Raw genomic sequence first — 26338 nt, forward strand, 5'->3', positions numbered from 1 at the left:
AAAAATTTTCCTTGATTAAATCTTTGTTTAAGTTTATTTAGAAGGTAAATTTCTTTTGAAAATTATTTAAGGTTTCTTTTAGGGTTTACAAATAAGTCATATATGAATTTCAGAAACTTTTTTTTAGTCTAGGTTTTGGGTGTTGGTTCAAATCGACAATATATATGTATATGTATATATTTAGGTTGTTATTGTGTAGGTTTAGTACTGAATTTTGTTTGCATGTGTACTTTTAAGTGGTGGTCTTAAAATAATTTTGGTTTCACATATTTTGTTTTAGCTACTATTCTTTTGGGTTCTATATTTATTAATGATTCCGATTACCTTTATGGGATTTTTGTATTATGGCTGAGAGGTACTTTGTTTAGTTTATGATTTGGGTTTTGATGATTTGAGAATTGAGGGCTTAATTCGTTGTAGGTTGTATTTTAAGTGGGGTGAAATTTGGGTCGGGTGATGGGTTTCTTTTAAATGGATCGGGTAAAAAATAAAATGAATCATTTTAATCTAGTAATGCCACGTGACACTCTATCCAAAATAAGAGTATTTTTATTCCAAAGTATGGCGGCAGTACCATAAATAACTCAATAGTATAACGAGTGTATTTTTTGATCATTTCGAAAGTATATAGTTATATTTGATACTTTGCCATATATTAAATGGATAAGAGATATGGGGATAGGCCAACAATTGGTGGACAACATAGAAGCGAATAGAAATCGGCCCGTTCGAGAGAGACCGATTAATTACATAAATAAACTTGCGTTTTGAAAACGCAGAAACTCGCCGCGCAGCCGCAAAAATGGGAGAGGCCCTCAACGTAATGGAGTCAGTAAGATCGATAGTATTCAAAGAATCGGAAAATCTAGAAGGTTCTGCCACAAAAATCGAAGGCTATGATTTCAATAAAGGCGTTAACTATGCTGAGCTTTTCAAGTCTATGGCCTCAACTGGTTTCCAAGCTGCTAATCTTGGTGACGCCATTCAAATTGTTAATCAAATGGTCAGTTTTCACTTCTTTCTTCAACTTAGCCTAGAAAGTTTTATTGCTTTATGCAAAATTATCATATTTCAGTATCTCCGTTTCAATATTTTTTTTCCAGTTAATTTAGATTTAATGCTATTGGCTTTGTTCACTGAATAGTCATAGATACTTCTTTCTTGAGCTTAGGAAAAAAGTTAATTGCTTTACACTGATTTTTGCATTTTAGTGTTTTAAATATTTTTCCAATCTTTACAAATATTTTTAACTAGTCTCGTCTTTCCATTTTATATGATTGGTTTTGACTGGAGACAGAGTTAGGATGTTAATTTGACTTATACATTATCGTAGTGGAATAAAGTATTGGTTGAAAAGTTAGTTTTATGGAGAAAACATTACATCAAAGTTTGAAATTTGAATACCTTAAATGATATGAAACGTTTTGGAACGTCATTAGATATTAATAGTTTCATATAAATTGGAATAAGAAAGTTTAAATTCAGAGTTGTAGAATTCTTATGTAGTCAAAATATGTTAAAAGATGTTCTCCTAAAACAGAAAAAGTGTCAAATAAATTGGAATTGGCTGAGTATAAATGTTATGATTCATTGTATTTTTATGTATATTGAAAGTATGTAGCTCAGGGAGTTTTTCTTAATTGTTTTAATTTGATGGATTACCTTCATCTTTAAATTTCTTGAAGTTCTTGAACTAGTCTTGAGATGATTCCCAAAAGTTTGAAATTTGTGTGTTTGATTCGTGGTGTCATGGGTTTGAAGCTAGATTGGAGGCTTTCACATGAGCAGCCCATGGAAGATTGCAGCGAAGAAGAAAGAGATGTCGCATACAGAGAGTCAGTGACATGCAAAATCTTTTTGGGGTTCACTTCAAACCTTGTTTCTTCGGGTGTTAGAGACACTATCCGCTACCTTGTTCAGCACCGTATGGTGAGTGGCATTTAAGGAACAGTTACAGTTGTTTCTATTCTGTTAACTTTTATGTCTGTACTGTGTGATGAAGTTGTACCGTCAAGTCTAAACCCTGCGGGCTACTTTTGTATGAGAACATCTTTGTATATTGTCTTTAATTTTTTGTGTGTCCACCCCCTTCTAAACACTAAAGTTATACTTACCAAACTAATACTGTCACATCCTCTCAATCAACCTCCATACTCTTTCAGATGATTTATTATGTCAAGCACTGAATCACTGCTAGGCTTGGTTTGTATTTATTGAAAATTATGGATTCTGATATTATTTGCCATGTTCCTCTTTCCTTGCCTCTACTTTATTGGTTATGCGAACTAGAATATCCTCACCATCCTCTCGCTGCCGCACAAGTAGTAAATGCTACTCTAGCAAATATGACTTTTTGAGTTAGGTTTTAGCTATCGTGCTTAGCATTGGTCAAATGAAATTATTGTTGCATATGGAAGAATTTGCTATCATTTATTGCATCTTGGACCTAGCAAATTGTCTTCCCTCGCTGCAGGTTGATGTTGTGGTTACTACAGCTGGCGGTATTGAGGAGGATCTCATAAAATGCCTTGCACCAACCTACAAGGGGGACTTCTCTTTACCTGGAGCTGTTCTACGCTCGAAAGGATTGAACCGTATTGGTAACTTATTGGTTCCTAATGACAACTACTGCAAATTTGAGAATTGGATCATCCCAATTTTTGACCAAATGTATGAGGAGCAGATTAAAGAGGTATATACTCCTTTGTCTAGTCCAAGTGTTAGATCTTCCTGTGACTTGTTTAATATTTGCTGAAACTTTAGTATCTAACCTGTATTATGAATTTACTTTCAAAGATAAATGGATCTATGGATTGAGTTATTGCGTTTGTGAAATTCTTTCGAATATGATATACTTATTATTTCAGGTTGATCCTTACTATTATTTGTTTTATCAGCCATCTTAGCTTTTGCTTGTGATGATTTAATATCTGACCTTTTTTAGCTTCTTGTTGTACTACAGAAGGTTTTGTGGACACCATCTAAAGTTATTGCTCGCCTGGCTAAAGAAATTAATGATGAAACCTCATACTTGTATTGGGCTTACAAGGTACATTTCTAATCTACTTCCGATTCATTACATAGTTGATTAAATTTTATTTGTGAAATTAGAATGCCAAATATATAATAAGTACGAATGTCTGGAAATTATTTTCATAAATGAGAGAATTAGAAAGAGTAAGAGATATTACCTGAGAGCACACGAGTGCATTGTGGTGGCAAATTCATGATTGTGATCAGCAAGTGAAATCGAGAAGAAGCGGAAGGATAAAAGGAGAAGAAACCTATCAGGGTTGTATTGATAACCAAGAATTACAAAAAAGTATATATACGATGTAAAGTTCAGCTACTATCCAATAAATTAGAGGAAGAGAGAGAATGACAGTGTTTATAGTATTTTTGATCTAGAAAATGCAATTGGGAAGGAGAGGTCTCTTTCCAAAGGGGTATGAATTGAAACAACATCTTATGAAGTTCAGTAGGAAAATTAGTGTTCTAAAAATATCCGTTTTATCTCTAGATACTAGATATTTGAAGTGATATTTTAGGACAAACAGAAGACCTCCTATTGAAACTTTATGACTTAATTTCCAAAAGAGAACTGTCACGACCCAAAATCCCAACCTGTCGTGATGGCACCTATCTCAATACTAGGCAAGCCGAAAATCTCAATAAACCACAATTTCTCTCAAGATTGAAAATATAACATTTAAATACAATACAAACACTCCCCAAAACCTGGCGTCACTGAGTACACGAACATCTAATTATGAATACAAGTCTGGAAAATATAGTCTATAATAGTCTGAGACCAAATACGGTAAAAAAGAGATAGAGAAGGAGAGACAAGGTCTGCGGAACACGGCAGCTACCTCAAAATCTCCTGAAAATCAACCGCGCGAAAGGATCAACACCCGCTATGTCCGGGAACACCTGGATCTGCACATGAAGTGTAGGGTGTAGTATGAGTACAACCAACTCAGCAAGTAACAATAATAAATAAGGAACTGAAGATAGTAACGAGCTACACAGTTATGGTTCATTTCGAGTAATTCCAGCAAAGAATAGACATGCTATCAAATCTGGCAGATTAATGTCAAATCAATTTTTATACAGTTCATGTTCATGTAATCCGTATATCAACAATCTTTCAGAGATTTCACAACAATGACAGATAACAACTAAGTGTAACAACAAATGGAAATCAAGTACAACCTCTTAGGACAACAATCACTCACTAGGCTCCCAGCCCTCATCACTCCCTGGGCTCCCAGCCCTCATCACTCTCTCAATGGGTACCCGCGCTCACTGGGGTTGTACAGACTCCGGAGGGGCTCCTACAGCCCAAGTGCTATAATCTGCATGGACAACTCACGTGCTGCACGGACAACTCACGTGCCATAATATAAATATCTGGATCCGCATGGCCAACTCACGTGCTATAATATAATATAAGGATCCGCACGGCCAACTCACGTGCTGCACGGACAATTTACGTGCTATAGTATCAATATCTCACAATCAGGCCCTCGGCCTCACTCAGTCATAAATCTCTCCAGTCTCTCGGGCTCTCAATAATCATGAAATCAGCCCAAACAACAATGATATGATGTATCAATAATAATAACAGAGAATGAGATAAAATGTGCAAGTAAAAACTGAGACTGAGTCAATATAGCCTTTAGCAGTCAATTCAACAAGTACACGACCTCTGTCGGTCCCAACAGTACTATCACATAGCCTAAGCATGATTTCTAACATGGTTTACAGTCAAATTTTATCAACACATAGAGAGCATAGCTAACAACAAAATTATTCAACTTTACAGTTTTTCAGGACGGACCAAGTCACAATCCCCTCGGTGCACGCCCACACACCCGTCACCTAGCATGTGCGTCACCTCCAAAATAATCACATGATACCAAAATCCGGGGTTTAATACCCTCTGGACCAGATTTAAAACTGTTACTTACATCAAGCCGTGAAATTCTTATTTTGCAATGTCCTTTCCTCGTGAATTGGTTTCCAAACGCCTTGAATCTGGTCATAAATAATTCGTTTCAGTCAATAAAATTCATTGGAATTAATTCCATAAGAAAATAATGATTTTCATAAAAATCCTAAAATTAGCTCAAAAATCGCCCGTGGGGCCCACGTCTCGAAATCCGACAAAAGTTACAAAATCCGAAAGCTCATTCCACTACGAGTCTAACCATACTATTTTTACCAAAATCCGACATCAACTCGACCTCCAAATCATCAAATCTCATTTCAAATCCTTAAGTTCAAAACCCCCGATTTACACCTCAAAAACATGTAATCTAGTCGGATTATTCGATGATAATTCAATATTATGGAGTAGAAATGATCACAAGGGACTTACCTCAAGTTTCCCGTGAAAACCTTGCTCAAAATCGCCCAACCCGAGCTTGAAATGCCCAAAAATGGCAAAAGCTCGGAACCCCTCTATTTTTGTACTGCCTAGAGGTTTTCGCACCTGCGGCAACTTGGCCGCTTCTGCGCCAACCGCATGTGCGGCAAAAGTTCCGCATCTGCGCGCCTATTTGTGCTCCTGCGCAAGCCGCTTCTGCACGCGTCCCTCCGCATCTGCGCTCACGCAGGTGCGGAATTTCCTTAGCACCTGCGACCACTGCCCCCACAGTCCATTTGCGCATCTGCGCTTGCCAGACTCGCTTCTGCGAGCTCGCACCTGCGATGGAATTTCCACAGGTGCGATTGCAGCAGAAGGCAGAAACTTCAGCTATTTCTTCTAAGTCCGAATTTGATCAGTTAACCATCTGAAACTCACCCGAGGTCCCCGGGACCTCAACCAAATGTACCAACAAGTCCTAAAACATCATACGAACTTAGTCGAGCATTCAAATCACATCCAACAACACTAAAACACGAATCTTACATAGATTCAAGCCTAATGAACTTTGAAATTTTCAATTTCTACAAACGACTTCGGAACCTATTAAATCACGTCCGATTGACCTCAAATTTTGCACAGAAGTCATAAATGACATAACGGAGGTATTCAAATTTTCAGAATCGGATTTCGACCTCGATATCAAAAAGTCAACCCCCGGTCAAACTTCCCAAAAATTCAAATTTCGGCATTTCAAGCCTAATTCCACTATGGACCTCCAAATAATATTCCGGACACGCCCAAAATCACCATACGGAGCTATTGGAATCATCAAAATTCAAATCCGAGGTCGTTTACATATAGGTCCATATCCGGTCCATTTTTCTAACTTAAATTTTCAATTATGAGACTAAGTGTCTTATTTCATTCTGGACCCGAACCAACTAACCCGATAAATCAATTGCAAGACATAATTTGAGTAGTAAATGGGGGAACAGGGTTATAATATTCAAAACGACCGGCCGGGTCGTTACAAGAACCCCCTCTTAAACAAACGTTCGTCCTCGAACGAGTTTAGAATAATACCTGGAGTCTCAAATAAGTATGGATATTTGTTACGCATCTCCTGCTCAGTCTCCCAAGTAGCTTCTCCGATTGGCTGGCCTCTCCACTGCACCTTCACTGATGCTATGTTCTTTGACCTCAGCTTTCGAACCTGCCGGTCTAAAATAGCCACCGACTCCATATCATAAGTCAAATTACCGTCCAGCTGTACTGTACTGAAATTCAGAATGTGAGACGGATCCCCGACATACTTTCGGAGCATGGATACATGGAACACTGGATGAACACCTAATAGACTAGGTGGCAAAGCAAGTTCATAAGCCACCTCCCCAATTTTCTTAAGTATTTCAAAAGGCCCAATATACCGAGGGCTCAACTTGCTCTTTTTCCCGAACCTCAACACACCCTTCATGGGTGAAATCTTGAGCAGAACCTTCTCCCCAACCATGTGAACAACATCACGAACCTTCCTGTCGGCATAACTCTTCTGTCTAGACTGTGCCGTGCGAAGCCGTTCCTGAATCACTTTGACCTTCTCTAAAGCATCCTGAACCAAGTCAGTACCCAATAACCTAACCTCACCCGGCTCAAACCAACCCACTGGAGACCGACACCGTCTCCTATATAATAAAGCTTTATACGGAGCCATCTGAATGCTTGACTGGTAGCTATTATTGTAAGCAAACTCTGCGAGTGGCAGAAATTGATCCCATGAACCCCCAAAGTCAATGACACAAGCGCGTAACATATCCTCCAATATCTGAATAGTGCGCTCGGACTGTCTGTCCGTCTGAGGGTGAAATGCTGTACTCAACTAAACCTGTGTGCCCAATTCTCGCTGCACTGCCCTCCAAAACTGTGAGGTAAATTGCGTACCCCGATCTGAAATAATGGACACCGGCACACCGTGTAGGCGAGCAATCTCGCGAATATAAATCCCAGCCAACCGCTCCGAAGAATAATTAGTACCGACTGGAATAAAATGTGCGGACTTGGTCAACCGATCTACTATCACCCAAACAACATCAAACTTTCTCAGTCTGTGGGAGTCCAACTACGAAGTCCATGGTAATACGCTCCCACTTCCACTCCGGAATTTCAAGTCTCTGTAGTAATCCGCCCGGTCTCTGGTGCTCGTACACGGAGATACAAACCCAACTATATCTTTCTTCATCCGCCTCCACCAATAGTGCTGTCTCAAATCCTTATAAATCTTCGCGGCGCCTGGATGAATAGAGTACCGCAAACCGTGAGCTTCCTGGAGAATCAGCTCACGCAACCCATCTACATTAGGTACGCATAGCCTGCCCTGCATCCGTAATACACCGTCATCTCCAATAGCGACTTCCTTGGCATCATCATGCTGAACCGTGTCCTTAAGGACAAGCAGATGTGGATCATCATACTGGCGCTCTTTGATGCGATCATATAAAGAAGACCGAGAAACCACACAGGCCAAAACTCGATTCGGCTCGGAAACATCCAATCTAACAAACTGATTAGCCAAGGCCTGAACCTCCAAGGCTAAAGGCCTCTCTTCTACCGGTAAGTATGCTAAGCTGCCCAAATTCTCTGCCTTACGACTCAAGGCATCGACAACCACATTGGCCTTTCCGGGATGATAGAGAATGGTGATATCATAGTCTTTAAGCAACTCCAACCACCTTCTGTTTAAACAAATGTTGTAGACAAGTTAAGATCCTTCTGTTTAAACAAATCAGTATATACCTCACACTGGACACCGTACAAGTAATGCTGCCAAATTTTCAAGGCATGAACAATAGCTGCTAACTCAAGATCGTGGACTGGATAATTCTTATCATGTACCTTTAACTGTCTGGACGCATAAGCAATCACCCTACCGTCTTGCATAAGTACTGCGCCGAGACCAATCCGCGACGCGTCACAATACACAGTATAAGACCCTGAACTTGTAGGCAACACCAATACTGGAGCTGTAGTCAAAGCTGTCTTGAGCTTCTGAAAGCTCTCTTCACATTCATCCGACCACCTGAACGGAGCACCTTTCTGGGTCAATTTAGTCATAGGCGATGCAATAGACGAGAAACCCTCCACGAAACGACGATAATAACCGGCCAAGCCGAGAAAACTCCGAATCTCAGTAACTGAGGATGGTCTGGGCCAATTCTGAACTGCATTTATTTTCTTCGGATCCACCTTAATACCTTCACTGGACACTATATGTCCCAAGAATGCCACCGAACTAAGCCAGAACTCACACTTAGAAAATTTGGCATAAAGTTTCTCCTCTCTCAGCCTCTGTAATAAAATACCCAAGTGTTGTGCATGCTCCTCCTGGCTACGTGAGTACACCAGAATATCATCAATGAATACCACGACAAATAAATCAAGATATGGCTGAAATACACTATTCATCAAATGCATAAATGCTGCTGGGGCATTGGTTAGCCCAAAAGACATCACAAGAAATTCATAGTGGCCATAACGAGTACCGAATGCCGTCTTTAGAATATCCGAGTCTCGAATTTTTAATTGGTGATACCCAGACCTCAAATCAATTTTGGAGAACACCCTCGCTCCCTGAAGCTGGTCAAATAAATCATCAATACGCGGCAATGGATATTTATTCTTGATTGTAACTTTGTTCAACTGCCTATAATCAATGCACATCTGTATAGTACCATCTTTCTTTTTCACAAACAGAACCGGTGCACCCCAAGGTGACACACTAGGCCTAATAAACCCCTTTTCAAGGAGTTCTTGAAGTTGCTCTTTCAATTTTTTTAACTCAGCTGGTGCCATACGATACAGAGGAATAAAAATAGGCTGAGTGCCCTGCACCAAGTCAATACCGAAATCAATATCCCTGTCGGGTGGCATACCCGGCAGGTCTGCAGGAAATACATCCGGAAAGTCTCGCACGACCGGTACTGAATCAATAATAGGAGTATCTGCATCAACATCTCTCACAAAGGCCAAATATGACAAGCATCCCTTTCCAACCATACGTTGGGCCTTCAAATAAGAAATTACCCTGCTAGGAACAAGATCTAGAGAACCCTCCATTCAACCTTTGGCAACCCCGGCATCATCAACGTCACGATTTTTGCGTGACAGTCCAGAATAGCATGACATGGAGACAACCAATCCATACCTAGGATTACATCGAAATCAACCATACCGAGTAATAAGAGATCAACTCTAGTCTCCAGTTCCTCAATAGTTACCACACACGACCGATACACACGATCCGCAATAATAATATCGCCCACCGGTGTAGATACACAAACAGGTGAAACTAAGGACTCACAGGGCATATCCAGATAATGAGCAAAATATGATGATACATATGAATAAGTGGAACCAAAGTCAAATAATATAGAAGCCTCCCTGTGGCACATTGAAACAATACCTGTGATCACTGCGTCTGAGGCAACAACATTTGGCCTGGCAGGAAAAGCATAGAATCGAGCCTGCCCGCCACCTGATCGGCCTCCCCCTGGGCGACCCCTAGCTGCCTGACCCCCACCCCGAGATGGCAGGGCGGGTGGTGCAACTGCTGGTGTTGGTGCCGTCGGTCGAGAACTCTGCTGTGAAACCCCACTCAATAGCTTAGGACACTCTCTCTTGAAATGTCCAAATTCTCCGCACTCGAAACAACCCCTCCTCTGACGGAACTGCTGCTCCTGATAACCCGAGGAATGACCTGCAGAAGCCTGTGCGAACGAGGCATGATGAGAACTCTGCGCTGGTAGTGCACTGAATGAAGACTGGCCTGAGTGAGCGCTGTAAGAACCATGGCTAGCTGATGCACCACGATGAGCTGGACGACCCGTCTGAGCGTGTCTGTAAGAACGACCCCTACCTCGGTGAAACTTACCCCCTGAAGGAACACCGCTGTAATCACCCGGACCACGAGGCCTCTTAGCCTCTCTCTCTCCACGTTCCTGGCTACGAACCATCTCTATCTGCCGAGCAATATCCACTACCTCATCAAAAGTAGCACCAGATACTCTCTCCCTAGTCATAAGTAATCGCAGCTGATATGTAAAGCCATCAATGAACCTCCTAATCCTCTCCCTATCAATGGGAACCAATCAGACTGCGTGACGAGCCAACTCAGAAAATCTCATCACGTACCGCGTCACGGACATATCACCCTGGCGAAGCTGCTCAAACTGTCTGCGCATCTCTTCTCTGCGGGACTGAGGTACGAACATCTCCAAAAAGACCACGGAGAACTGATGCCAAGTAAGGGGTGCTGCGCCAACAGGCCTACGTCTCTCGTAAGTCTCCCACCATCTGAGTGCAGACCCAGAAAACTGAAAAGTAGTGAATGAGACCCCACTGGTCTCCAGAATACCCGCTGTTTGAAGCATCCGTTGACACCTATCCAGAAAATCCTGAGCATCCTCTGACTCAGTACCGCTAAATGGTGGAGATCGAAGCCTCTCAAATCTCTCAAGTCTCCTCTGCTCATCATCTGCCATAACAGGAACTACCGAGGCCTGAGCAGCTACAGCCGGCTGGGATGGTAGCGCTCCCGGTATCTGAAGTCCCTGTACTACCTGGTCTGGAGTACGGGCAACAGGGGTGTGAGTACCTCCCCCAGCCTTAGAAGTGGCAGGTGCGGCCTGAGCCGAAACCACCTGAGCAAGACCAGTGCAGGCTGCCAATATCTGGGCCAAAGTCTCCTGAATGCCTGCAATCTCAATGGGCACAGCTGATGCCTGAGCTGATCTTGCCGGCTCAACTATATTTGGAATCTGCTCCTGAGATGGAATAACTGGTGGTACTACAGGTGCTGTTCCAACTGTGGTACGAGCTACACCTCGACCTCTACCTCGGCCCCGGCCTCTCGCGGCCCTAACTGGTGGCACTGGTGGCTGACCGTCCGATCCGGTAGTACGTGTCCTCACCATCTGTGAGAGAATAGAATAGCAGAAATTTAGTTTCCAGAATCAACAAATTCGCACGACAGAATACAAGAAAGTGAAATTTTCCTAAGGGTTCTGCAGCCTTTCGAAGATAAGTACAGACGTCTCCGTACCGATCCGCAAGACTCTACTAAACCTGCTCATGACTCGTGAGACCTATGTAACCTAGGCCCTGATATCAACTTGTCACGACCCAAAATCCCAACTTGTCGTGATGGCGCCTATCTCAATACTAGGCAAGCTGAAAATCTCAATAAACCACAATTTCTCTCAAGATTGAAAATATAATATTTAAATACAATACAAATACTCCCCAAAACCTGGCGTCACTGAGTACATGAGCATCTAATTATGAATACAAGTTTGGAAAATATAGTCTATAATAGTCTGAGACCAAATACGGTAATCAAAGAGATAGAGAAGGAGAGACAAGGTCTACGGAACACGGCAGCTACCTCAAAATCTCCTGAAAATCAACCACACGAAAGGATCAACACCCGCTATGTCCGGGAACACCTGGATCTGCACACGAAGTGCAGGGTATAGTATGAGTACAACCAACTCAGCAAGTAACAATAATAAATAAGGAACTGAAGATAGTAACGAGCTACACAGTTATGGTTCATTTCGAGTAATTCCAGCAAAGAATAAACATGCTATCAAATCTGGCAGATTAATGTCAAATCAATTTTTATACAGTTCATGTTCAGGTAATCCGTATATCAACAATCTTTCAGAGATTCCACAACAATGATAGATAGCAACTAAGTGCAATAACAAATGGAAATCAAGTACAACCTCTTAGGACAACAATCACTCACTGGGCTCCCAACCCTCTTCACTCTCTCAATGGGTACCCGCGCTCACTGGGGATATACAGACTCCGGAGGGGCTCCTACAGCCCAAGCGCTATAATCTGGACGGACAACTCACGTGCTGCACGGCCAACTCACGTGCTATAGAATAATATAAGGATCCGCACGGCCAACTCACGTGCTATAGTATAATATAAGGATCCGCACGGCCAGCTCACGTGCTGCACGGACAACTCAAGTGCTATAGTATCAATATCTCACAATCAGGCCCTCGGCCTCACTCAGTCATAAATCTCTCCAGTCTCTCGGGCTCTCAATAATCATGAAATCAGCCCAAACAACAATGATATGATGTATCAATAATAATAACAGAGAATGAGATAAAATGTGCAAGTAAAAACTAAGACTGAGTAAATATAGTATTTAGCAGGCAATTCAACAAGTACACGACCTCTGTGGGTCCCAACAGTACTATCACATAGCCTAAGCATGATTTCTAACATGATTTACAGTCAAATTTTATCAACACATAGAGAGCATATAGCTAACAACAAAATTATTCAACTTTACAGTTTCTCGGGACGGACCAAGTCACAATCCCCTCGGTGCACGCCCACACGCCCGTCACCTAGCATGTGCGTCACCTCCAAAAATAATCACATAATATCAAAATCCGGGGTTTAATACCCTCAGGACCAGATTTAAAACTGTTACTTACATCAAGCCGTGAAATTCTTATTCTGCAATGTCCTTTCCTCGTGAATTGGTCTCCAAACGCCTCGAATCTGGTCATAAATAATTCGTTTCAGTCAATAAAATTCATTGGAATTAATTCCATAAGAAAATAATGATTTTCCATAAAAATCCTAAAATTAGCTCAAAAATCTCCCGTGGGGCCCACGTCTCGGAACCCGACAAAAGTTACAAAATCCGAAAGCTCATTCTACCACGAGTCTAACCATACTAATTTTACCAAAATCCGACATCAACTCGACCTCCAAATCATCACATCTTATTTCAAATCCCTAAGTTCATAACCCCCGATTTACACCTCAAAAACATGTAATCTAATCGGATTATTCGATGATAATTCAATATTATGGAGTAGAAATGATCACAAGGGACTTACCTCAAGTTTCCCGTGAAAACCTTGCTCAAAATCGCCCAACCCGAGCTTGAAATGCCCAAAAATGGCAAAAGCTCGAAACCCCTCTGTTTTTGTACTGCCCAGAGGTTTTCGCACCTGCGGCAACTTGGCCGCTTCTGCGCCAACCGCATGTGCGGAAAAAGTTCCGCATCTGCGCGCCTATTTGCGCTCCTGCGCAAGCCGCTTCTGCGCGCGTCCCTCCGCATCTGCGCTCACGCAGGTGCGTAATTTCCCTCGCACCTGCGGCCACTGCCCCCACAGTCCATTTGCGCATCTGCGCTTGCCAGGCTCGCTTCTGCGAGCTCGCACCTGCGATGGAATTTCCGCAGGTGCGATTGCAGCAGAGGACAGAAACTTCAGCTATTTCTTCTAAGTCCGAATTTGATCCGTTAACCATCCGAAACTCACCCGAGGCCTCCGGGACCTAAACCAAATATACCAACAAGTCCTAAAACATCATACGAACTTAGTCGAGCCTTCAAATCACATCCAACAATACCTAAACACGAATCACACATAGATTCAAGCCTAATGAACTTTGAAATTTTCAATTTCTACAAATGACTTCGGAACCTATCAAATCACGTCCGATTGACCTCAAATTTTGCACACAAGTCATAAATGACATAACGGAGGTATTCAAATTTTCAGAATCGGATTTCGACCCCGATATCAAAAAGTCAACCCCCGGTCAAACTTCCCAAAAATTCAACTTTCGGCATTTCAAGCCTAATTCCACCATGGACCTCTAAATAATATTCCGGACACGCTCCTAAGCCCAAAATCACCATACGGAGCTATTGGAATCATCAAAATTCAAATCCGAGGTCGTTTACACATAGGTCCATATCCGGTCCATTTTTCTAACTTAAATTTTCAATTATGAGACTAAATGTCTTATTTCATTCCGAATTCCTTTTGGACCCGAACCAACTAACCCGATAAATCTTAAATCAATTGCAAGACATAATTTGAGCAGTAAATGGGGGAACGGGGTTATAATATTCAAAACGATCGGCCGGGTCGTTACAAGAACTTCCATTCATTTTTGTGAAGTTACTAAAGTTTGCCCCCAAAATTTTTTGTCTCAAATCCAGAATTTGCTCTAGTTGCAGGTTTGGAACACTAGAGAATTAACTTAGATTGAATCCCACTATTACCCCTTCTACTATATTGATTTACAGCCTAGTTATCAACATGTTATGATAATTTTTGGATGACCAGAAGCTCATGCATGGAGGTTCATCTAATTTTACTTGGGCAAGTCTTTCGAAAAGTCATATTCATTCTGTTGAGAAGAGGTGCTTATTTCAGTACATGCAATTTATTTGAGTATTTAATTTAATGCTACCCTGGTATTTATCATCATGCATTTTCTTTGAGTATTTAATTTAGTGCTACCCTGGTATTTATCATTCTCAGAACCGGATTCCTGTCTTCTGTCCTGGCTTAACTGATGGATCACTAGGTGACATGCTATACTTCCATTCTTTCAAAAAGGGAGATCCAGATAATCCAGATCTTAATCCTGGTTTAATCATTGACATTGTGGGCGGTATAAGTATCTTATCAAGTGATTCTTTCTCTCATCAAGTATCTTTGACTAACGAATTGACAAAATTAAATTCTATAACCAGATATCAGGGCCATGAATAGTGAAGCTGTCCATGCTGGTTCAAGGAAGACTGGAATGATTATCCTGGGCGGGGGGCTGCCTAAGCACCATGTTTGCAATGCCAATATGATGCGAAATGGTGCAGATTTTGCTGTCTACATTAACACCGCACAAGAGTTTGATGGTAGTGACTCTGGCGCCCGTCCTGATGAAGCTGTATCATGGGGAAAAATACGTGGTGGTGCCAAGACTGTGAAGGTTAACAATCTTCCCTTCAATACATTTTGGCCGAGCATCTCCTTCTGGTGCTGTCTTTTGGATTAAGTTTAGGGGAAACGGTGTGTCTGACAAGTGGTGATGGGTGTTGAATTCCTGAGGAAGTGTTACAAACTAAGAGGTGGTTAAGTTTAATAACTAAAAGTTTCAGCTGGGAAACATCACAATATTTAGCTTTGAGGGTGGAAGTGCTAGAGATAATGCACTTTGCTCATCCTTAAAATCAGTTTTTATTTGTCTGTTAAACTCTTTATGTTTTTTGGGCTGGGATTAAATTAGAGTAGCAGAAATCATTAGAGGAACAAGGTTTCTTTTGCTGGCCTTTCCAGCCCTGCTATTAACATAACATAGATTTCGTGTGATTTTTAATGGTTCTTACTTTGCAGGTACATTGTGATGCAACAATTGCATTTCCCATATTAGTAGCTGAGACATTTGCAGCTAAGAGAAAGGAACTCTCCCAGATAAGATGCCAAGTTTAACCAATTGAGAACCTGTCCCTCCAATTACATATGAATTGCTAATTTTTGAAGCCAACCGTTAGTGTGTGTTATTAATTATTCTGCAAACTGACTGGAGATGGTACATTCAAGTACCCTGAGTTAGAGAGTCCTGTATGGTTCAAATAATTTTTCCCTTCCCACCATGTTATTTTTGGGGAGGAGCAAGCAATATTTAGTTCTCTCCCTGGTCTTATGTGGAGAGCTCAGCTGTGAATAGGTTTTGAATCATGTTGTATCAACAATTATGTTTTTTAGCTCTTTAGACTTTTGTTGCAAAGGGCACTTATCGATATAGATAATGCTTGTAATCTGAAATTTAAAGATGTTATTTATTGACTAATGAGACAGAATTCTTTAGTATTTATTTATTTCTTCAGTATCTTCCTGCTGAGCAAAATGTTATTGATATCCATGTTGGATATTTCTGTAGCAGATAAGAACGGAGATTTTTAATCAAATTGGTGGATGTTTCTTGCCCAAGTAGCCCCTCAAATATCTATTTTTTTCGGGCTGACAAATCCAGAAATAGTGTAAATCGTAAAGAAAATTGTTCTAAAATGTCCGGAAGCGAACATCTAAAACTGGCTTTGATATGTGGACTGTGGAGTGCAGTCATATTTTAAGCTGGAGCTCCGTTACATGAATAGACCTATGGTATAATGAAGATAAAATTAAGCAATTTCAAATAAAACAAGGACAAATTTGGACATTTCCCCTTCCATCTATCAAGTGCACCCTTAATGAAATTCCCCTTCAAAAGTTGGTGTAGCGTGGCAAAGAAAGGTCAAACGTACAAAAATCAACTGCCACTAAGAAGCAATTGGAGAATTTGGTGGAAGATAAAAGGGGATTCAGATGAAGAAAAGTCAGAACCATTCATGAAATTCGTGGCCCCGGCAAATTGTCCAATAGATTTTTCGCATATATCTTCACAAAGCTCAAGTATCCTTAAATAGCTATCTGCCTATTTAGTATCTGTAAAATAAATACGTGGCTATTTTCTTGATCTTTCTTTCTGTTCCAGTCTTGTTAGAACTGAACTCTGTCTTTCTTTATCCTTTGCAGATGATATCACAAAGTCCCTGATAAGGTTAGTTTAAGCTTTCACAACTCTGCAAGTTCATTCTTTTGAACACGATTTTTTTCTGTCCTCTATGACCACTGTGCATCATCTTAATCTTCCAATTTTTTTGTGTCAAAATTATCCATGTGAGTCTTGATGTTGGACAGTAGCTTCACTTTCCCCTTCAAATTATTTATGTGTTTCTGGTCTTTCAGCATGAATCACAATCTCAAATCAAATTTGCTGTTAGTTTTCAGAAAAGCGCAGCATCATTCTTGGACCAACAATTTTCAACGCAAATTATTTTTCCAGTATTGAAATGAAATGGGAATAGACCTGAATTGATATAGAGGATTCATATAGTCGATGCTAACTTAGTTTAAGCTTAAGGCATAGCTGTTGTAGTAGTCGATGCTGGCACCTTTCTGTTGTCGTGTGTAGAGTTGTAGATGGTGCTTGCTACTTGCTAGTAGACAAAAACCTTCTTGTTGGATTATCCATGAAGGTCAAAGTAGATACATAGATAAGATCACAACGTAAGTTAACCAGTTCAAAGTGTCAATTTGTGTACATTGCAGTTTATTAGTTATTAATCATTAGATTAAGGTTTTATTGGGAAGAAATACTTGAAGAATATGAGCAAAAGCCTTAGTCATATGATGTTGTATTGTCAAGAAGAAACAAATAAATTGAAGCCACGAAAGGGATAACATCTGTTTCTCTATATTTTCCCAGTTTCACCTGCTCAAGGAAACATAGAATGGTCAGAGCTCAGAAACTACATAGTCATTTGCAATACTAACTTGATAAAGTACGAAATTATTTGCACAGCTGCTATACATTTTTTATTTCTGCATATTTCTGAAAAATGCTTCTGAAGATGGTTAGTAGGAAACAAAATTTTACTTTGAATCTCATATTCTCTGTTGTTTTTGCTTAAAGGTGAGCATATCATGGTTCGACAATGTTAAGGCTTCAGAATCCACTAGCCTTTTGCAGCTGCCAATCATTTCCGGATACTAGTTTGCTGCATGAAGCCGTTCCTTGCAAGACTAAATATGTTCATCCTTTGATTGGTAGTCGTAGTTCTGCTAGCCTTCTGAGTTCTCCTAAAGGAGTCAGCACTTCTTCTTGCTCTTGGAATTGGACAAAGCTGCTGAAAACTTATAGGCTCTTTCAGCATGCCGCTTCATATAGATTGTTGGTAAGCGCCTAATAACATTTTCGCTCTCTTGACATGTAACTTATTTTTATGTAGTTTTTGTTTCTGTGATTTCTTCAGTGCCGGTCACAAGATGCCACTTCACCTGAAAATGAGTATCGCTCCTCTCGAAATATAGCTATCAGCCTGTTTAGGCGATACAAGAATTTTCTTGAGCGTGGAGGAGGTGACAACCTAAAAGTATTCTCAGTCATTTCTTCCTTCCTCTGTTAGGTCTTTCTGTTGCTTTCTTTGTGTATTGTTATGATTCTGATCTTTCAGGAGTTCATCAGTGCTGGTGTAAATGCATATGCTTTGGGATCTACTGATGAAGGATTGAGGAAAGAGCTGACTGCTTTGAAGGAATGTGGGGCTGAAATTGAAGCCATGGAAACATATGGAGGAAGTACCACCCTGAAGTCCAAGATTTCATCTGAGGAGGTGAGTCACTTTTGTATTACAAAACTAGCCGGGGTGGATGGAAAGTAATTGCATATGTTCCGTCATATGATTGGAAGCTTTCCGGCACGTTGTGAATGCTACTGTGTCTGCATCTAGGATTATGCAACATGTACATATTCCATAATATATAAAGAGGAAGTTGAAAGAAGATGTTTCAGTAGATACTTAGCAGCATGTATTGACTGGATGTCCCAAACTAATCTTGGTACCTTACGTGTTAATTATTTAGTTCTATGTTGTTTTCTTTTTCTTTTCTCTCTATAGTCTCACTTCAGATCATTTCAACAACTGATGACACCACTGTCAGTATTTCCATTGATTAATCAACATTTATGTAAAACTGTAGTAGCTACATTTAAGGGTTAGAGTTGTTACCGTTCTTGACAAGATTGAGAAAAGTTTCCAGATTACTTACTTTTATTAGCTATATACATTGTCAGTAGTGTAATCTACATGTTAGGATCGAAATAATCAGATGTCATGCGTAAGCTAGTAAAGCAAACCTTGAACGACGATAAATTAGACAACAAAAGAGAAATATACCAAAAGAGACACAAACATTTATCGTGGTTCGGTCAATTGACCTACGTCCACGGGCGGAGATGAACAATCCACTATATAAAAGAGAGTACAAAATATTGAGAGAACAACCTCACAAAGAGGCAAACACAAGTGACACACTAACACTTGTCCCGTAAAGTTCTCCCCCTAAGCAAGACTCTCAAACCCCTTATGGCTACATTGTGGATGCTGCTAATTGAGAAGGAAGGATCCTCAATTTATAGAAGCCCAAACCTTTTCCTACAAGAAAAGGGACTAGCCAAATATGGAAGAATTATATTTTCCCTTTTGTAAAAGGTAAAATCAATTATGATAAATATGTTGTCCCTTCTTTCAAGAGATAGGAAAACCAAACATGGTAAGAAAATCAGACCAAACTCTTAACATTACATGTATTATCAGCCATCATGATTATATGACCGCTCATGAAGCTTCAATTTTTTTGTTGCCGAAATGATAAGTGACTGCAGCACTACATGTTTTGATTCCAAATTGAGACAACTGCAAAAGGTTCTAGTTGTCATGATAGAAACATATGTTCTACTACCCATAAATTTGATAAAGATGTATCTGCAAACCATAGGTTATGTTTTCCAGCAATACACATTGACCTGATATAAAGCATGTGCAAAAGATGGTTTCTTTTTCCTTAGAATGATCGACAAAAGAAGACAGACTATCTTAAACTGTTAGAAGCATGTGCAAGCAGTGTTTCTTTTCCTGAGAGAACAGGGTGGAATGTGATAAGGAGGATGCATACTGTTCTTTGGTGAATTCTTAACAAAATAATGACAATTGTAAGAAAAGAAGTAATACCTGTTTATATTTGAAGTCTATTGTTTTCGCGTTAGTAGGTTCTAGGATCAAAACGAGAAGGTTGGTTTTCAGAATCAGTGTTTACAACCAGTGATGTTCTTTGCTCTAATTAATGCCGAGTCAAATGAAGTGGGAACCCTACGTTTGATTTGTGTTTTTGATGATTCAATTAGCCGGATCTGCTCAGACCTGATTTGAGGCATATGTTTTTGGTTCAATTACCAAATCGTTGACTTCCTTCCCGCTGACTGTGATAAGCACACATCTATAGGCACCAAGGTAGAACATCTCAAAAGTTCTTGCTAGGCTGCCTCTTTTTTTAAAGTAACACTAGCATACATCGAAATAAAATGTTATGCTGCTGTTTGGTTTCAGAGAGGCAAGTTTCTCAGGAGTCTTGAGGTTTTTGATTAGAAGCAATATTTCTTCTTTAGAAGTTTCCTTGGAAACACTGGATATCGACTCTCATTCTGAAAATTTTGGATGCTTGTTTCAGGGATTCCTCCCTAATCTTGGAAAAAATTGTCTGGAAAAGAATAAGCATGCTAATATGTTCTTACTTTTCATCCATGCTACTGCATAATGATCTCTTGCCAGAATGGTCCAGTAGGTGTTAAAGCTTCTCTCAAGATCTCTGAGTTTCCTCATCACTGAATGGATACAAGTTTTCTAAATCAGTTGATTACATGTAATTTTTGGTATAATTATGAGAACCACCATAACTACTAGAAGAGATGTGATGGCAATTATCTAATGACACCTGGTTATGGTGCAGGTTGATGAGTGTATTATGTGGTTGAGCATTATATTCATCACCATTCTATGTACACCTCAACCAACTATAGTTCGATGGTCATCCACTCCCCCAGTTTCTGATGAAATGATAGTCCACTGGAAAGGCTTCTGTGCAATCATAGCAAACGCATACTTTGTGAGAGGAATGGCATGGTAAGGTTGTCCGAGGCCATACCGTCTTAAAAGATATTTTTCTGTTAAACGAAAAACCTGTCATCCACCATTTTGCTTTTGAGGAATTTTATGAAACTTTCCTTTAATATTTCATTTAGTTCAAGAATTGAGCGTAGTTAATTGGTTGATATACTTCCCTTCAGTTGTACAAGAAAATAGGTATCATGTGTATTAATAACATGCTGTTCTCGTGAAGGCTTCCAGTGAAGACTCTCCAACTAGAGCAAATGGCAGTTGTGGGTCATGCTGAAGAGCCATCACTTGTTGCTAGCCGGATGAGACTAGTTTTTACCACTCTGGAGGTAAGTTCAATTGACAACTTTCTACTTCTAATACTCTTTCCAAAACAACATCAACAGAAATATGCAATAGCGGATTCAGCAATAGTTTCGCCGCTCAGTGTTTAGGCATAGTATAGATAGAATTACATCTCAACTCAGAACCCACAATGCCTAAATTCTAAAGCATGACAAAACTGTGTCTCCGAGTGTTCATGGGTCAAACTTCAAATGATCTGGCTTTTGCCTCAAATCAAAACCAAACAGATGTTAAATCGTTGGCAATAGAAATAACACAGAAATAAACGAACATAGCAATAGCAAGTAATTAAGGAAAAAAAATAATGACTATAACATAGTCTCTTGTTTTATGATCTACTAAACATAAGAAACTTATCTATAGATGGAGATTATCTTGGATATATACATAACCAGATGTTAAATGTATATAAACGAAGAACCAAAAATAAGTTTTACTTACATATATAAAAGATCTGCGGTTTCAAATTTTTATGGTTTTCAATTGACCCCCAAAAAATATAAATTTGAAACTGCTGGTTTTCATTCGTAACATGTTATTTCTTATTTTCTTGTTCTTTTTAGGTTGTGAGTCCACAATGGCCTAGAGGATGAAGCAGTTTATTTAGAATTCGGACAGCAAGATATCTCTTTACATTTCTTTCCTTTGTCCAAAAATATTCTGCTAAAGAAATGTTTGCTTGACATGAAAATACTCCAGAGGCTGATCTCTGTCAACTCGTACTTGAACATATTGCTAGGCTACTTTCATAGTGAGTTAGAGCATATAAGAATATCAAAAACCATATAACTGACATGTACCTAAAGTGTAATTCTGAATTCTGATTTAGATCAAAACAGGCTGTCCAACAGGGTCAGGTCAATAATCTACAAGAGGGCAAAACACCTTAAAATCACCTGTCATAAAAAAATCAAATTCCCAACTCTTGATCACTTATATCAGGAATTTAAAGGAATAAATGCGCCACTTCATGGATCTTGTCTTTAAATTTTCTTTATACACAAGTATAGTTCGAGTCGATGTATATGCTCTGGCATATCTTAACAAGAGGAAGCTGTTTTCAGTTTTCTAATGAGGAAGTCATTTCTGGGTGATTATTTTAATTTTTAACTTTATATTACTGCTCATACTAACATATAAATATTACTATTAATTTTTAGTACTCAAAAATTGCGTCAGAACAGTACTGACCAATTTGCTAATTTCATTTCCTGAAAGCATTTTCTACTGACCAAACAAACAAACATCATAAAGCATTTCCAAGAAAATATTTCCATGAAAGACATTTTTCGAAGAACATTTTCCTTGAAGAGTGAGTTCCATCAGACAAAACACGCTAAATTTTCACTTTCTATTGACTATGGAGGTGATTATGAGCTCTGTTATGAGGCATATATACTTTGGGTAATTTGGAAGTTTTTGCCTGAATCCCATTCCACTTTGCTAAAAATCAAGTTTTTTGTAGTGCTAATTAACTCCTTTTATTATCAAATGATTTAATAGAATTGTTGCAGTTATCACTTCATCAAACAGCAAGTTTATACTTTTAATAAACAAACTCATGTACTATTATCTCACGCCGCGCGTTTTGATACTGTTAAGACTTGTATAATTATATTGTTATATGTTAATTGCATAGTTGGTGATGTTAGTTAACTGTAATTGAGCAGAGTTAGTTGTGTAGTTAGTGGTCAGCTTAGCATTAGCTGTATCCACACATGTATATACTCGGTGTAGTAATGAGAAAGGGGTCAGATTTTCACTTTCCAATTTCTACTTTTATCTCTCACTAACTCTCTCTCATAGAATCCTCTAGAAGGACTCCATTGGAGCTCTAGATCGAGCTTCAAGCTCATCCTCAATGTCAGATTTAACATGGTATCAGAGCAAGGGACGCTCATGCTCGACTATCCGTCATCGTCTCCATCAAATTTCCCCATTTTTTCCTTCCAATAATTCTGCTTTTCTGGTCTGATTGATTTTTTCTATTTTTTTGCCCTAATTTCTTCAAATCGCAAATTGACAGTCTATTCTTCAAATTTCTACTGGAATTAGTGTGTAACTCAACAAAATCTTACACTCATGGCCACATTAGATCAGGAAGACACATCTGCTGGTGTCGCCGCTGCGACAAACTTTGGAATAGATCCAAGCGATCCTCTTTATCTACATCCGTCAGATAATCCTGGAGCGATGCTCGTCTCGGTTCCTTTTAGTGGAATTGGATATAGGTCTTGGAGACGCAGTGTTATGCGTGGTATGTCCGTCAAAAATAAGCTTGGGTTTATAAGTGGAGAATGTAAACCACCAGAGCCTCAATCTCAGAGATTCCGACAATGGGAGCGATGCGACGATATGGTAACGTCTTGGATTCTAAATTCACTCTCTAAAGACATCGCGGATAGTGTGGAATATGCTAATAATGCTGTTGAGTTGTGGAGAGAATTGGAGGATCGATATGAGCAGACTAATGGTGCTAGGCTATACCAGATCCAAAAGGAGATAAACGACTTGTCTCAAGGTGTGCTGGATATTACATGTTATTATAGTAAGCTGAAGAAGCTGTGGGAAGAACTAAATACTTTGAGCAAAAAGACTCATTGCAGTTGTATCTGTACATGTGGTGCCAAGGAGAATATGCACAAGGCCGAGCAGGACAGAAGATTGATACAATTTCTTATGGGACTTAATGAAGTCTACACTGTCGTACGTGGAAGCATTCTTATGATGAATCCGCTACCAAATCTTGCACAAGCCTTCTCACTACTCATTCAGGATGAGAAACAGAGAGAGATCAAGCCAAATAATCAAATGCTATTTGAGTCTGCTTCCCTAAGTGTCAACACATCAAAACCTGGTTCTTACAGAACAAATTATGCTGCCAATAACAGTTCAACTGGAGGCAATAAGCCCCGTCCATTTTGTGACTACTGCAAGAAGCTAGGACATACTAAGGACAAATGCTACAAGTTACACGGGTACCCTCAGAACTTTGGAAATTCACACACTCAGAATCCAAATAGAGGACAGAACATGAACCAAGCTGAAAAGTTCAGCAAAGGAAGGAGAATAGTAGCTAGTGTGCAGGGGACTCCTTATGAGGCAATGCCAACTGGAAAAGATGGATCAGAAGATGGAAATGAGGTCGGGCAAGTCAACCTCTCTAAGGAAGAGTATGGACAGATCATAAACTTGCTGCAACATTTTCAAATTGGAACAGGAGGAGAAAGCTCCAGTTGCACAAACTATGTCAATGGTGCTGTGAACTTTGCAGGTATAATAGTATGCACTTCCTCTATTGATTTTAGCAAATTGTCCTGTGAGTGCTTCAAAAACAAGGCAGACTCTTGGATATTAGATTCAGGAGTATCTAATCACATGACCTTCAATATGTCCTTATTAACCAACATTGTAACCTTACCATATCCCTTATTGGTAGTTCTTCCAAACGGATATAAGGTAAGAGTAACACAAATTGGAAGTGTGACATTGTTTCCTAAGATCATTTTGCATAAGGTTATGTACATACCTTCCTTCAAATACAACCTTATATCAATTCATTCATTAACTAGTTCAACTCCTCATAGCATAGTTGCCTTTACTGATAACATCTGTATTCTGCAGGCCCCTTCAATGAAGAGGCCTCTGGAAATTGGTAAAGTCAGTGATGGACTCTATCTCCTCTGCCCAAGGTGTCTCAGGAACAACCATTCAAAATCAATTGTAAATAGTTCAATTGCTAGTTCTGTTTCTTCCAATTGTTGCACACATAACTCACACTGTTTTTATCATTCCACTGTAAATAGCTCATTGTCTAGGGATAATTGCACATCTCATTCAGCTGTTAATACATGTTCCCCAAATAATAAAGTGCAACTCCCCATTGTGAATAGTATCAATCCTTTCTTTCCTTCAAGTAATGACATAAATGTGTTGTGGCATAACAGACTGGGTCATGTGCCCTTTATCAAGATGAAGGGAATATCCAGTATTCCAGCATCTTTCTCACCAAAACAACCATTTACCTGCTCTGTCTGTCCAATGGAAAGACAGGGGAGATTACCATTTCCAAAACAATCCATTAATTCTACCAAGATCTTCCAACTTCTTTATGTTGATCTCTGGGGTCCTTACCATATGCCAACTTATGACAATTTCAGATATTTCATCATCATGGTGGATGATTACAGTAGATCCACCTGGACTCACCTACTAACCAACAAAAGTAATGCCCTACAAGTCATCAAAAACTTTGTGTCAATGATTGAAAACCAATTCAATACCACTATCCAATATATAAGGTCAGACAATGGCCTAGAGTTTAATAATACAGAAGCAAATCAGTTCTTCCTTTCTAAAGGGATTATCCACCAAAAGACATGTCCTTATACACCACAATAAAATGGCATAGTGGAAAGAAAGCATAAGTACCTATTGGAAACAGCCAGAGCCCTCTTATTCCAGTCAAAATTACCTCTAAGATAGGGGTGAATGTATCCTATGTGCAACCTATATAATAAATAGACTGCCTTCTTCTCACTTCAAGGGCAAGTCACCATATGAACTATTACATAACAGAAAACCTACCTACTCTCACATGAGGAGTTTTGGGTACTTGTGCTATCCTACAGTACCCAAGATCCACAAAGATAAATTTGAACCTAGAACCACACCACATGTTTTTATTGGATATCCCTTTGGGGTAAAGGGATACAAAGTGCTCAGTCTGGCCACCAAGAAAACACATGTATCTAGAGATGTAATTTTCAATGAAAATATCTTCCCTTTTAGTATGAAGGGAATATCCAGTATTCCAGCATCTTTCTCACCAAAACAACCATTTACCTGCTCTGTCTGTCCAATGGAAAGACAGGGGAGATTACCATTTCCAAAACAATCCATTAATTCTACCAAGATCTTCCAACTTCTTTATGTTGATCTCTGGGGTCCTTACCATATGCCAACTTATGACAATTTCAGATATTTCATCATCATGGTGGATGATTACAGTAGATCCACCTGGACTCACCTACTAACCAACAAAAGTAATGCCCTACAAGTCATCAAAAACTTTGTGTCAATGATTGAAAACCAATTCAATACCACTATCCAATATATAAGGTCAGACAATGGCCTAGAGTTTAATAATACAGAAGCAAATCAGTTCTTCCTTTCTAAAGGGATTATCCACCAAAAGACATGTCCTTATACACCACAATAAAATGACATAGTGGAAA

General features: G+C 39.6%; 3 protein-coding genes across 6 annotated transcripts; all 3 read left to right on the forward strand.

Moving 5' to 3' along the window:
• Positions 1 to 683: 683 nt before the first annotated feature.
• Positions 684 to 16075, forward strand: LOC104090458 (deoxyhypusine synthase). 2 transcript variants are annotated; one of them, XM_009595555.4, is made up of 7 exons: positions 684 to 1003; positions 1762 to 1929; positions 2474 to 2692; positions 2963 to 3049; positions 14740 to 14872; positions 14955 to 15190; positions 15595 to 16075. In XM_009595555.4, exons 1-7 carry the CDS (start codon positions 803 to 805, stop codon positions 15688 to 15690), a joined length of 1140 nt encoding a protein of 379 aa, XP_009593850.1. In that variant the 5' UTR covers positions 684 to 802; the 3' UTR covers positions 15691 to 16075. The 2 variants fall into 2 exon arrangements, with proteins under 2 accessions (XP_009593850.1, XP_018624387.1); XM_018768871.3 differs by having other exon boundaries at positions 704 to 1003; positions 1766 to 1929.
• A 357-nt stretch (positions 16076 to 16432) lies between these two features.
• On the forward strand, positions 16433 to 21937 carry LOC104090456 (uncharacterized). 3 transcript variants are annotated; one of them, XM_009595553.4, is made up of 8 exons: positions 16433 to 16653; positions 16777 to 16801; positions 17717 to 17978; positions 18057 to 18176; positions 18258 to 18416; positions 20590 to 20762; positions 20980 to 21085; positions 21665 to 21937. In XM_009595553.4, exons 3-8 carry the CDS (start codon positions 17739 to 17741, stop codon positions 21692 to 21694), a joined length of 828 nt encoding a protein of 275 aa, XP_009593848.1. In that variant the 5' UTR covers positions 16433 to 16653; positions 16777 to 16801; positions 17717 to 17738; the 3' UTR covers positions 21695 to 21937. The 3 variants fall into 3 exon arrangements, with proteins under 3 accessions (XP_009593848.1, XP_009593847.1, XP_009593849.1); XM_009595554.4 differs by lacking the exon at positions 16433 to 16653 and adding an exon at positions 17510 to 17585 and having other exon boundaries at positions 16674 to 16801; XM_009595552.4 differs by having other exon boundaries at positions 16435 to 16801.
• Positions 21938 to 22069: 132 nt separating this feature from the next.
• LOC104103232 (uncharacterized) lies at positions 22070 to 24901 on the forward strand. The gene is made up of 2 exons (XM_070195665.1): positions 22070 to 24375; positions 24726 to 24901. The coding sequence occupies exons 1-2, from the start codon at positions 23184 to 23186 to the stop codon at positions 24758 to 24760; spliced, it is 1227 nt and encodes a 408-aa protein (XP_070051766.1). The 5' UTR covers positions 22070 to 23183; the 3' UTR covers positions 24761 to 24901.
• The last annotated feature ends 1437 nt before the right edge of the window (positions 24902 to 26338 follow it).

This window comes from Nicotiana tomentosiformis, chromosome 2, assembly GCF_000390325.3.
Source record: "Nicotiana tomentosiformis chromosome 2, ASM39032v3, whole genome shotgun sequence".
Lineage (NCBI taxonomy): Eukaryota > Viridiplantae > Streptophyta > Magnoliopsida > Solanales > Solanaceae > Nicotiana > Nicotiana tomentosiformis.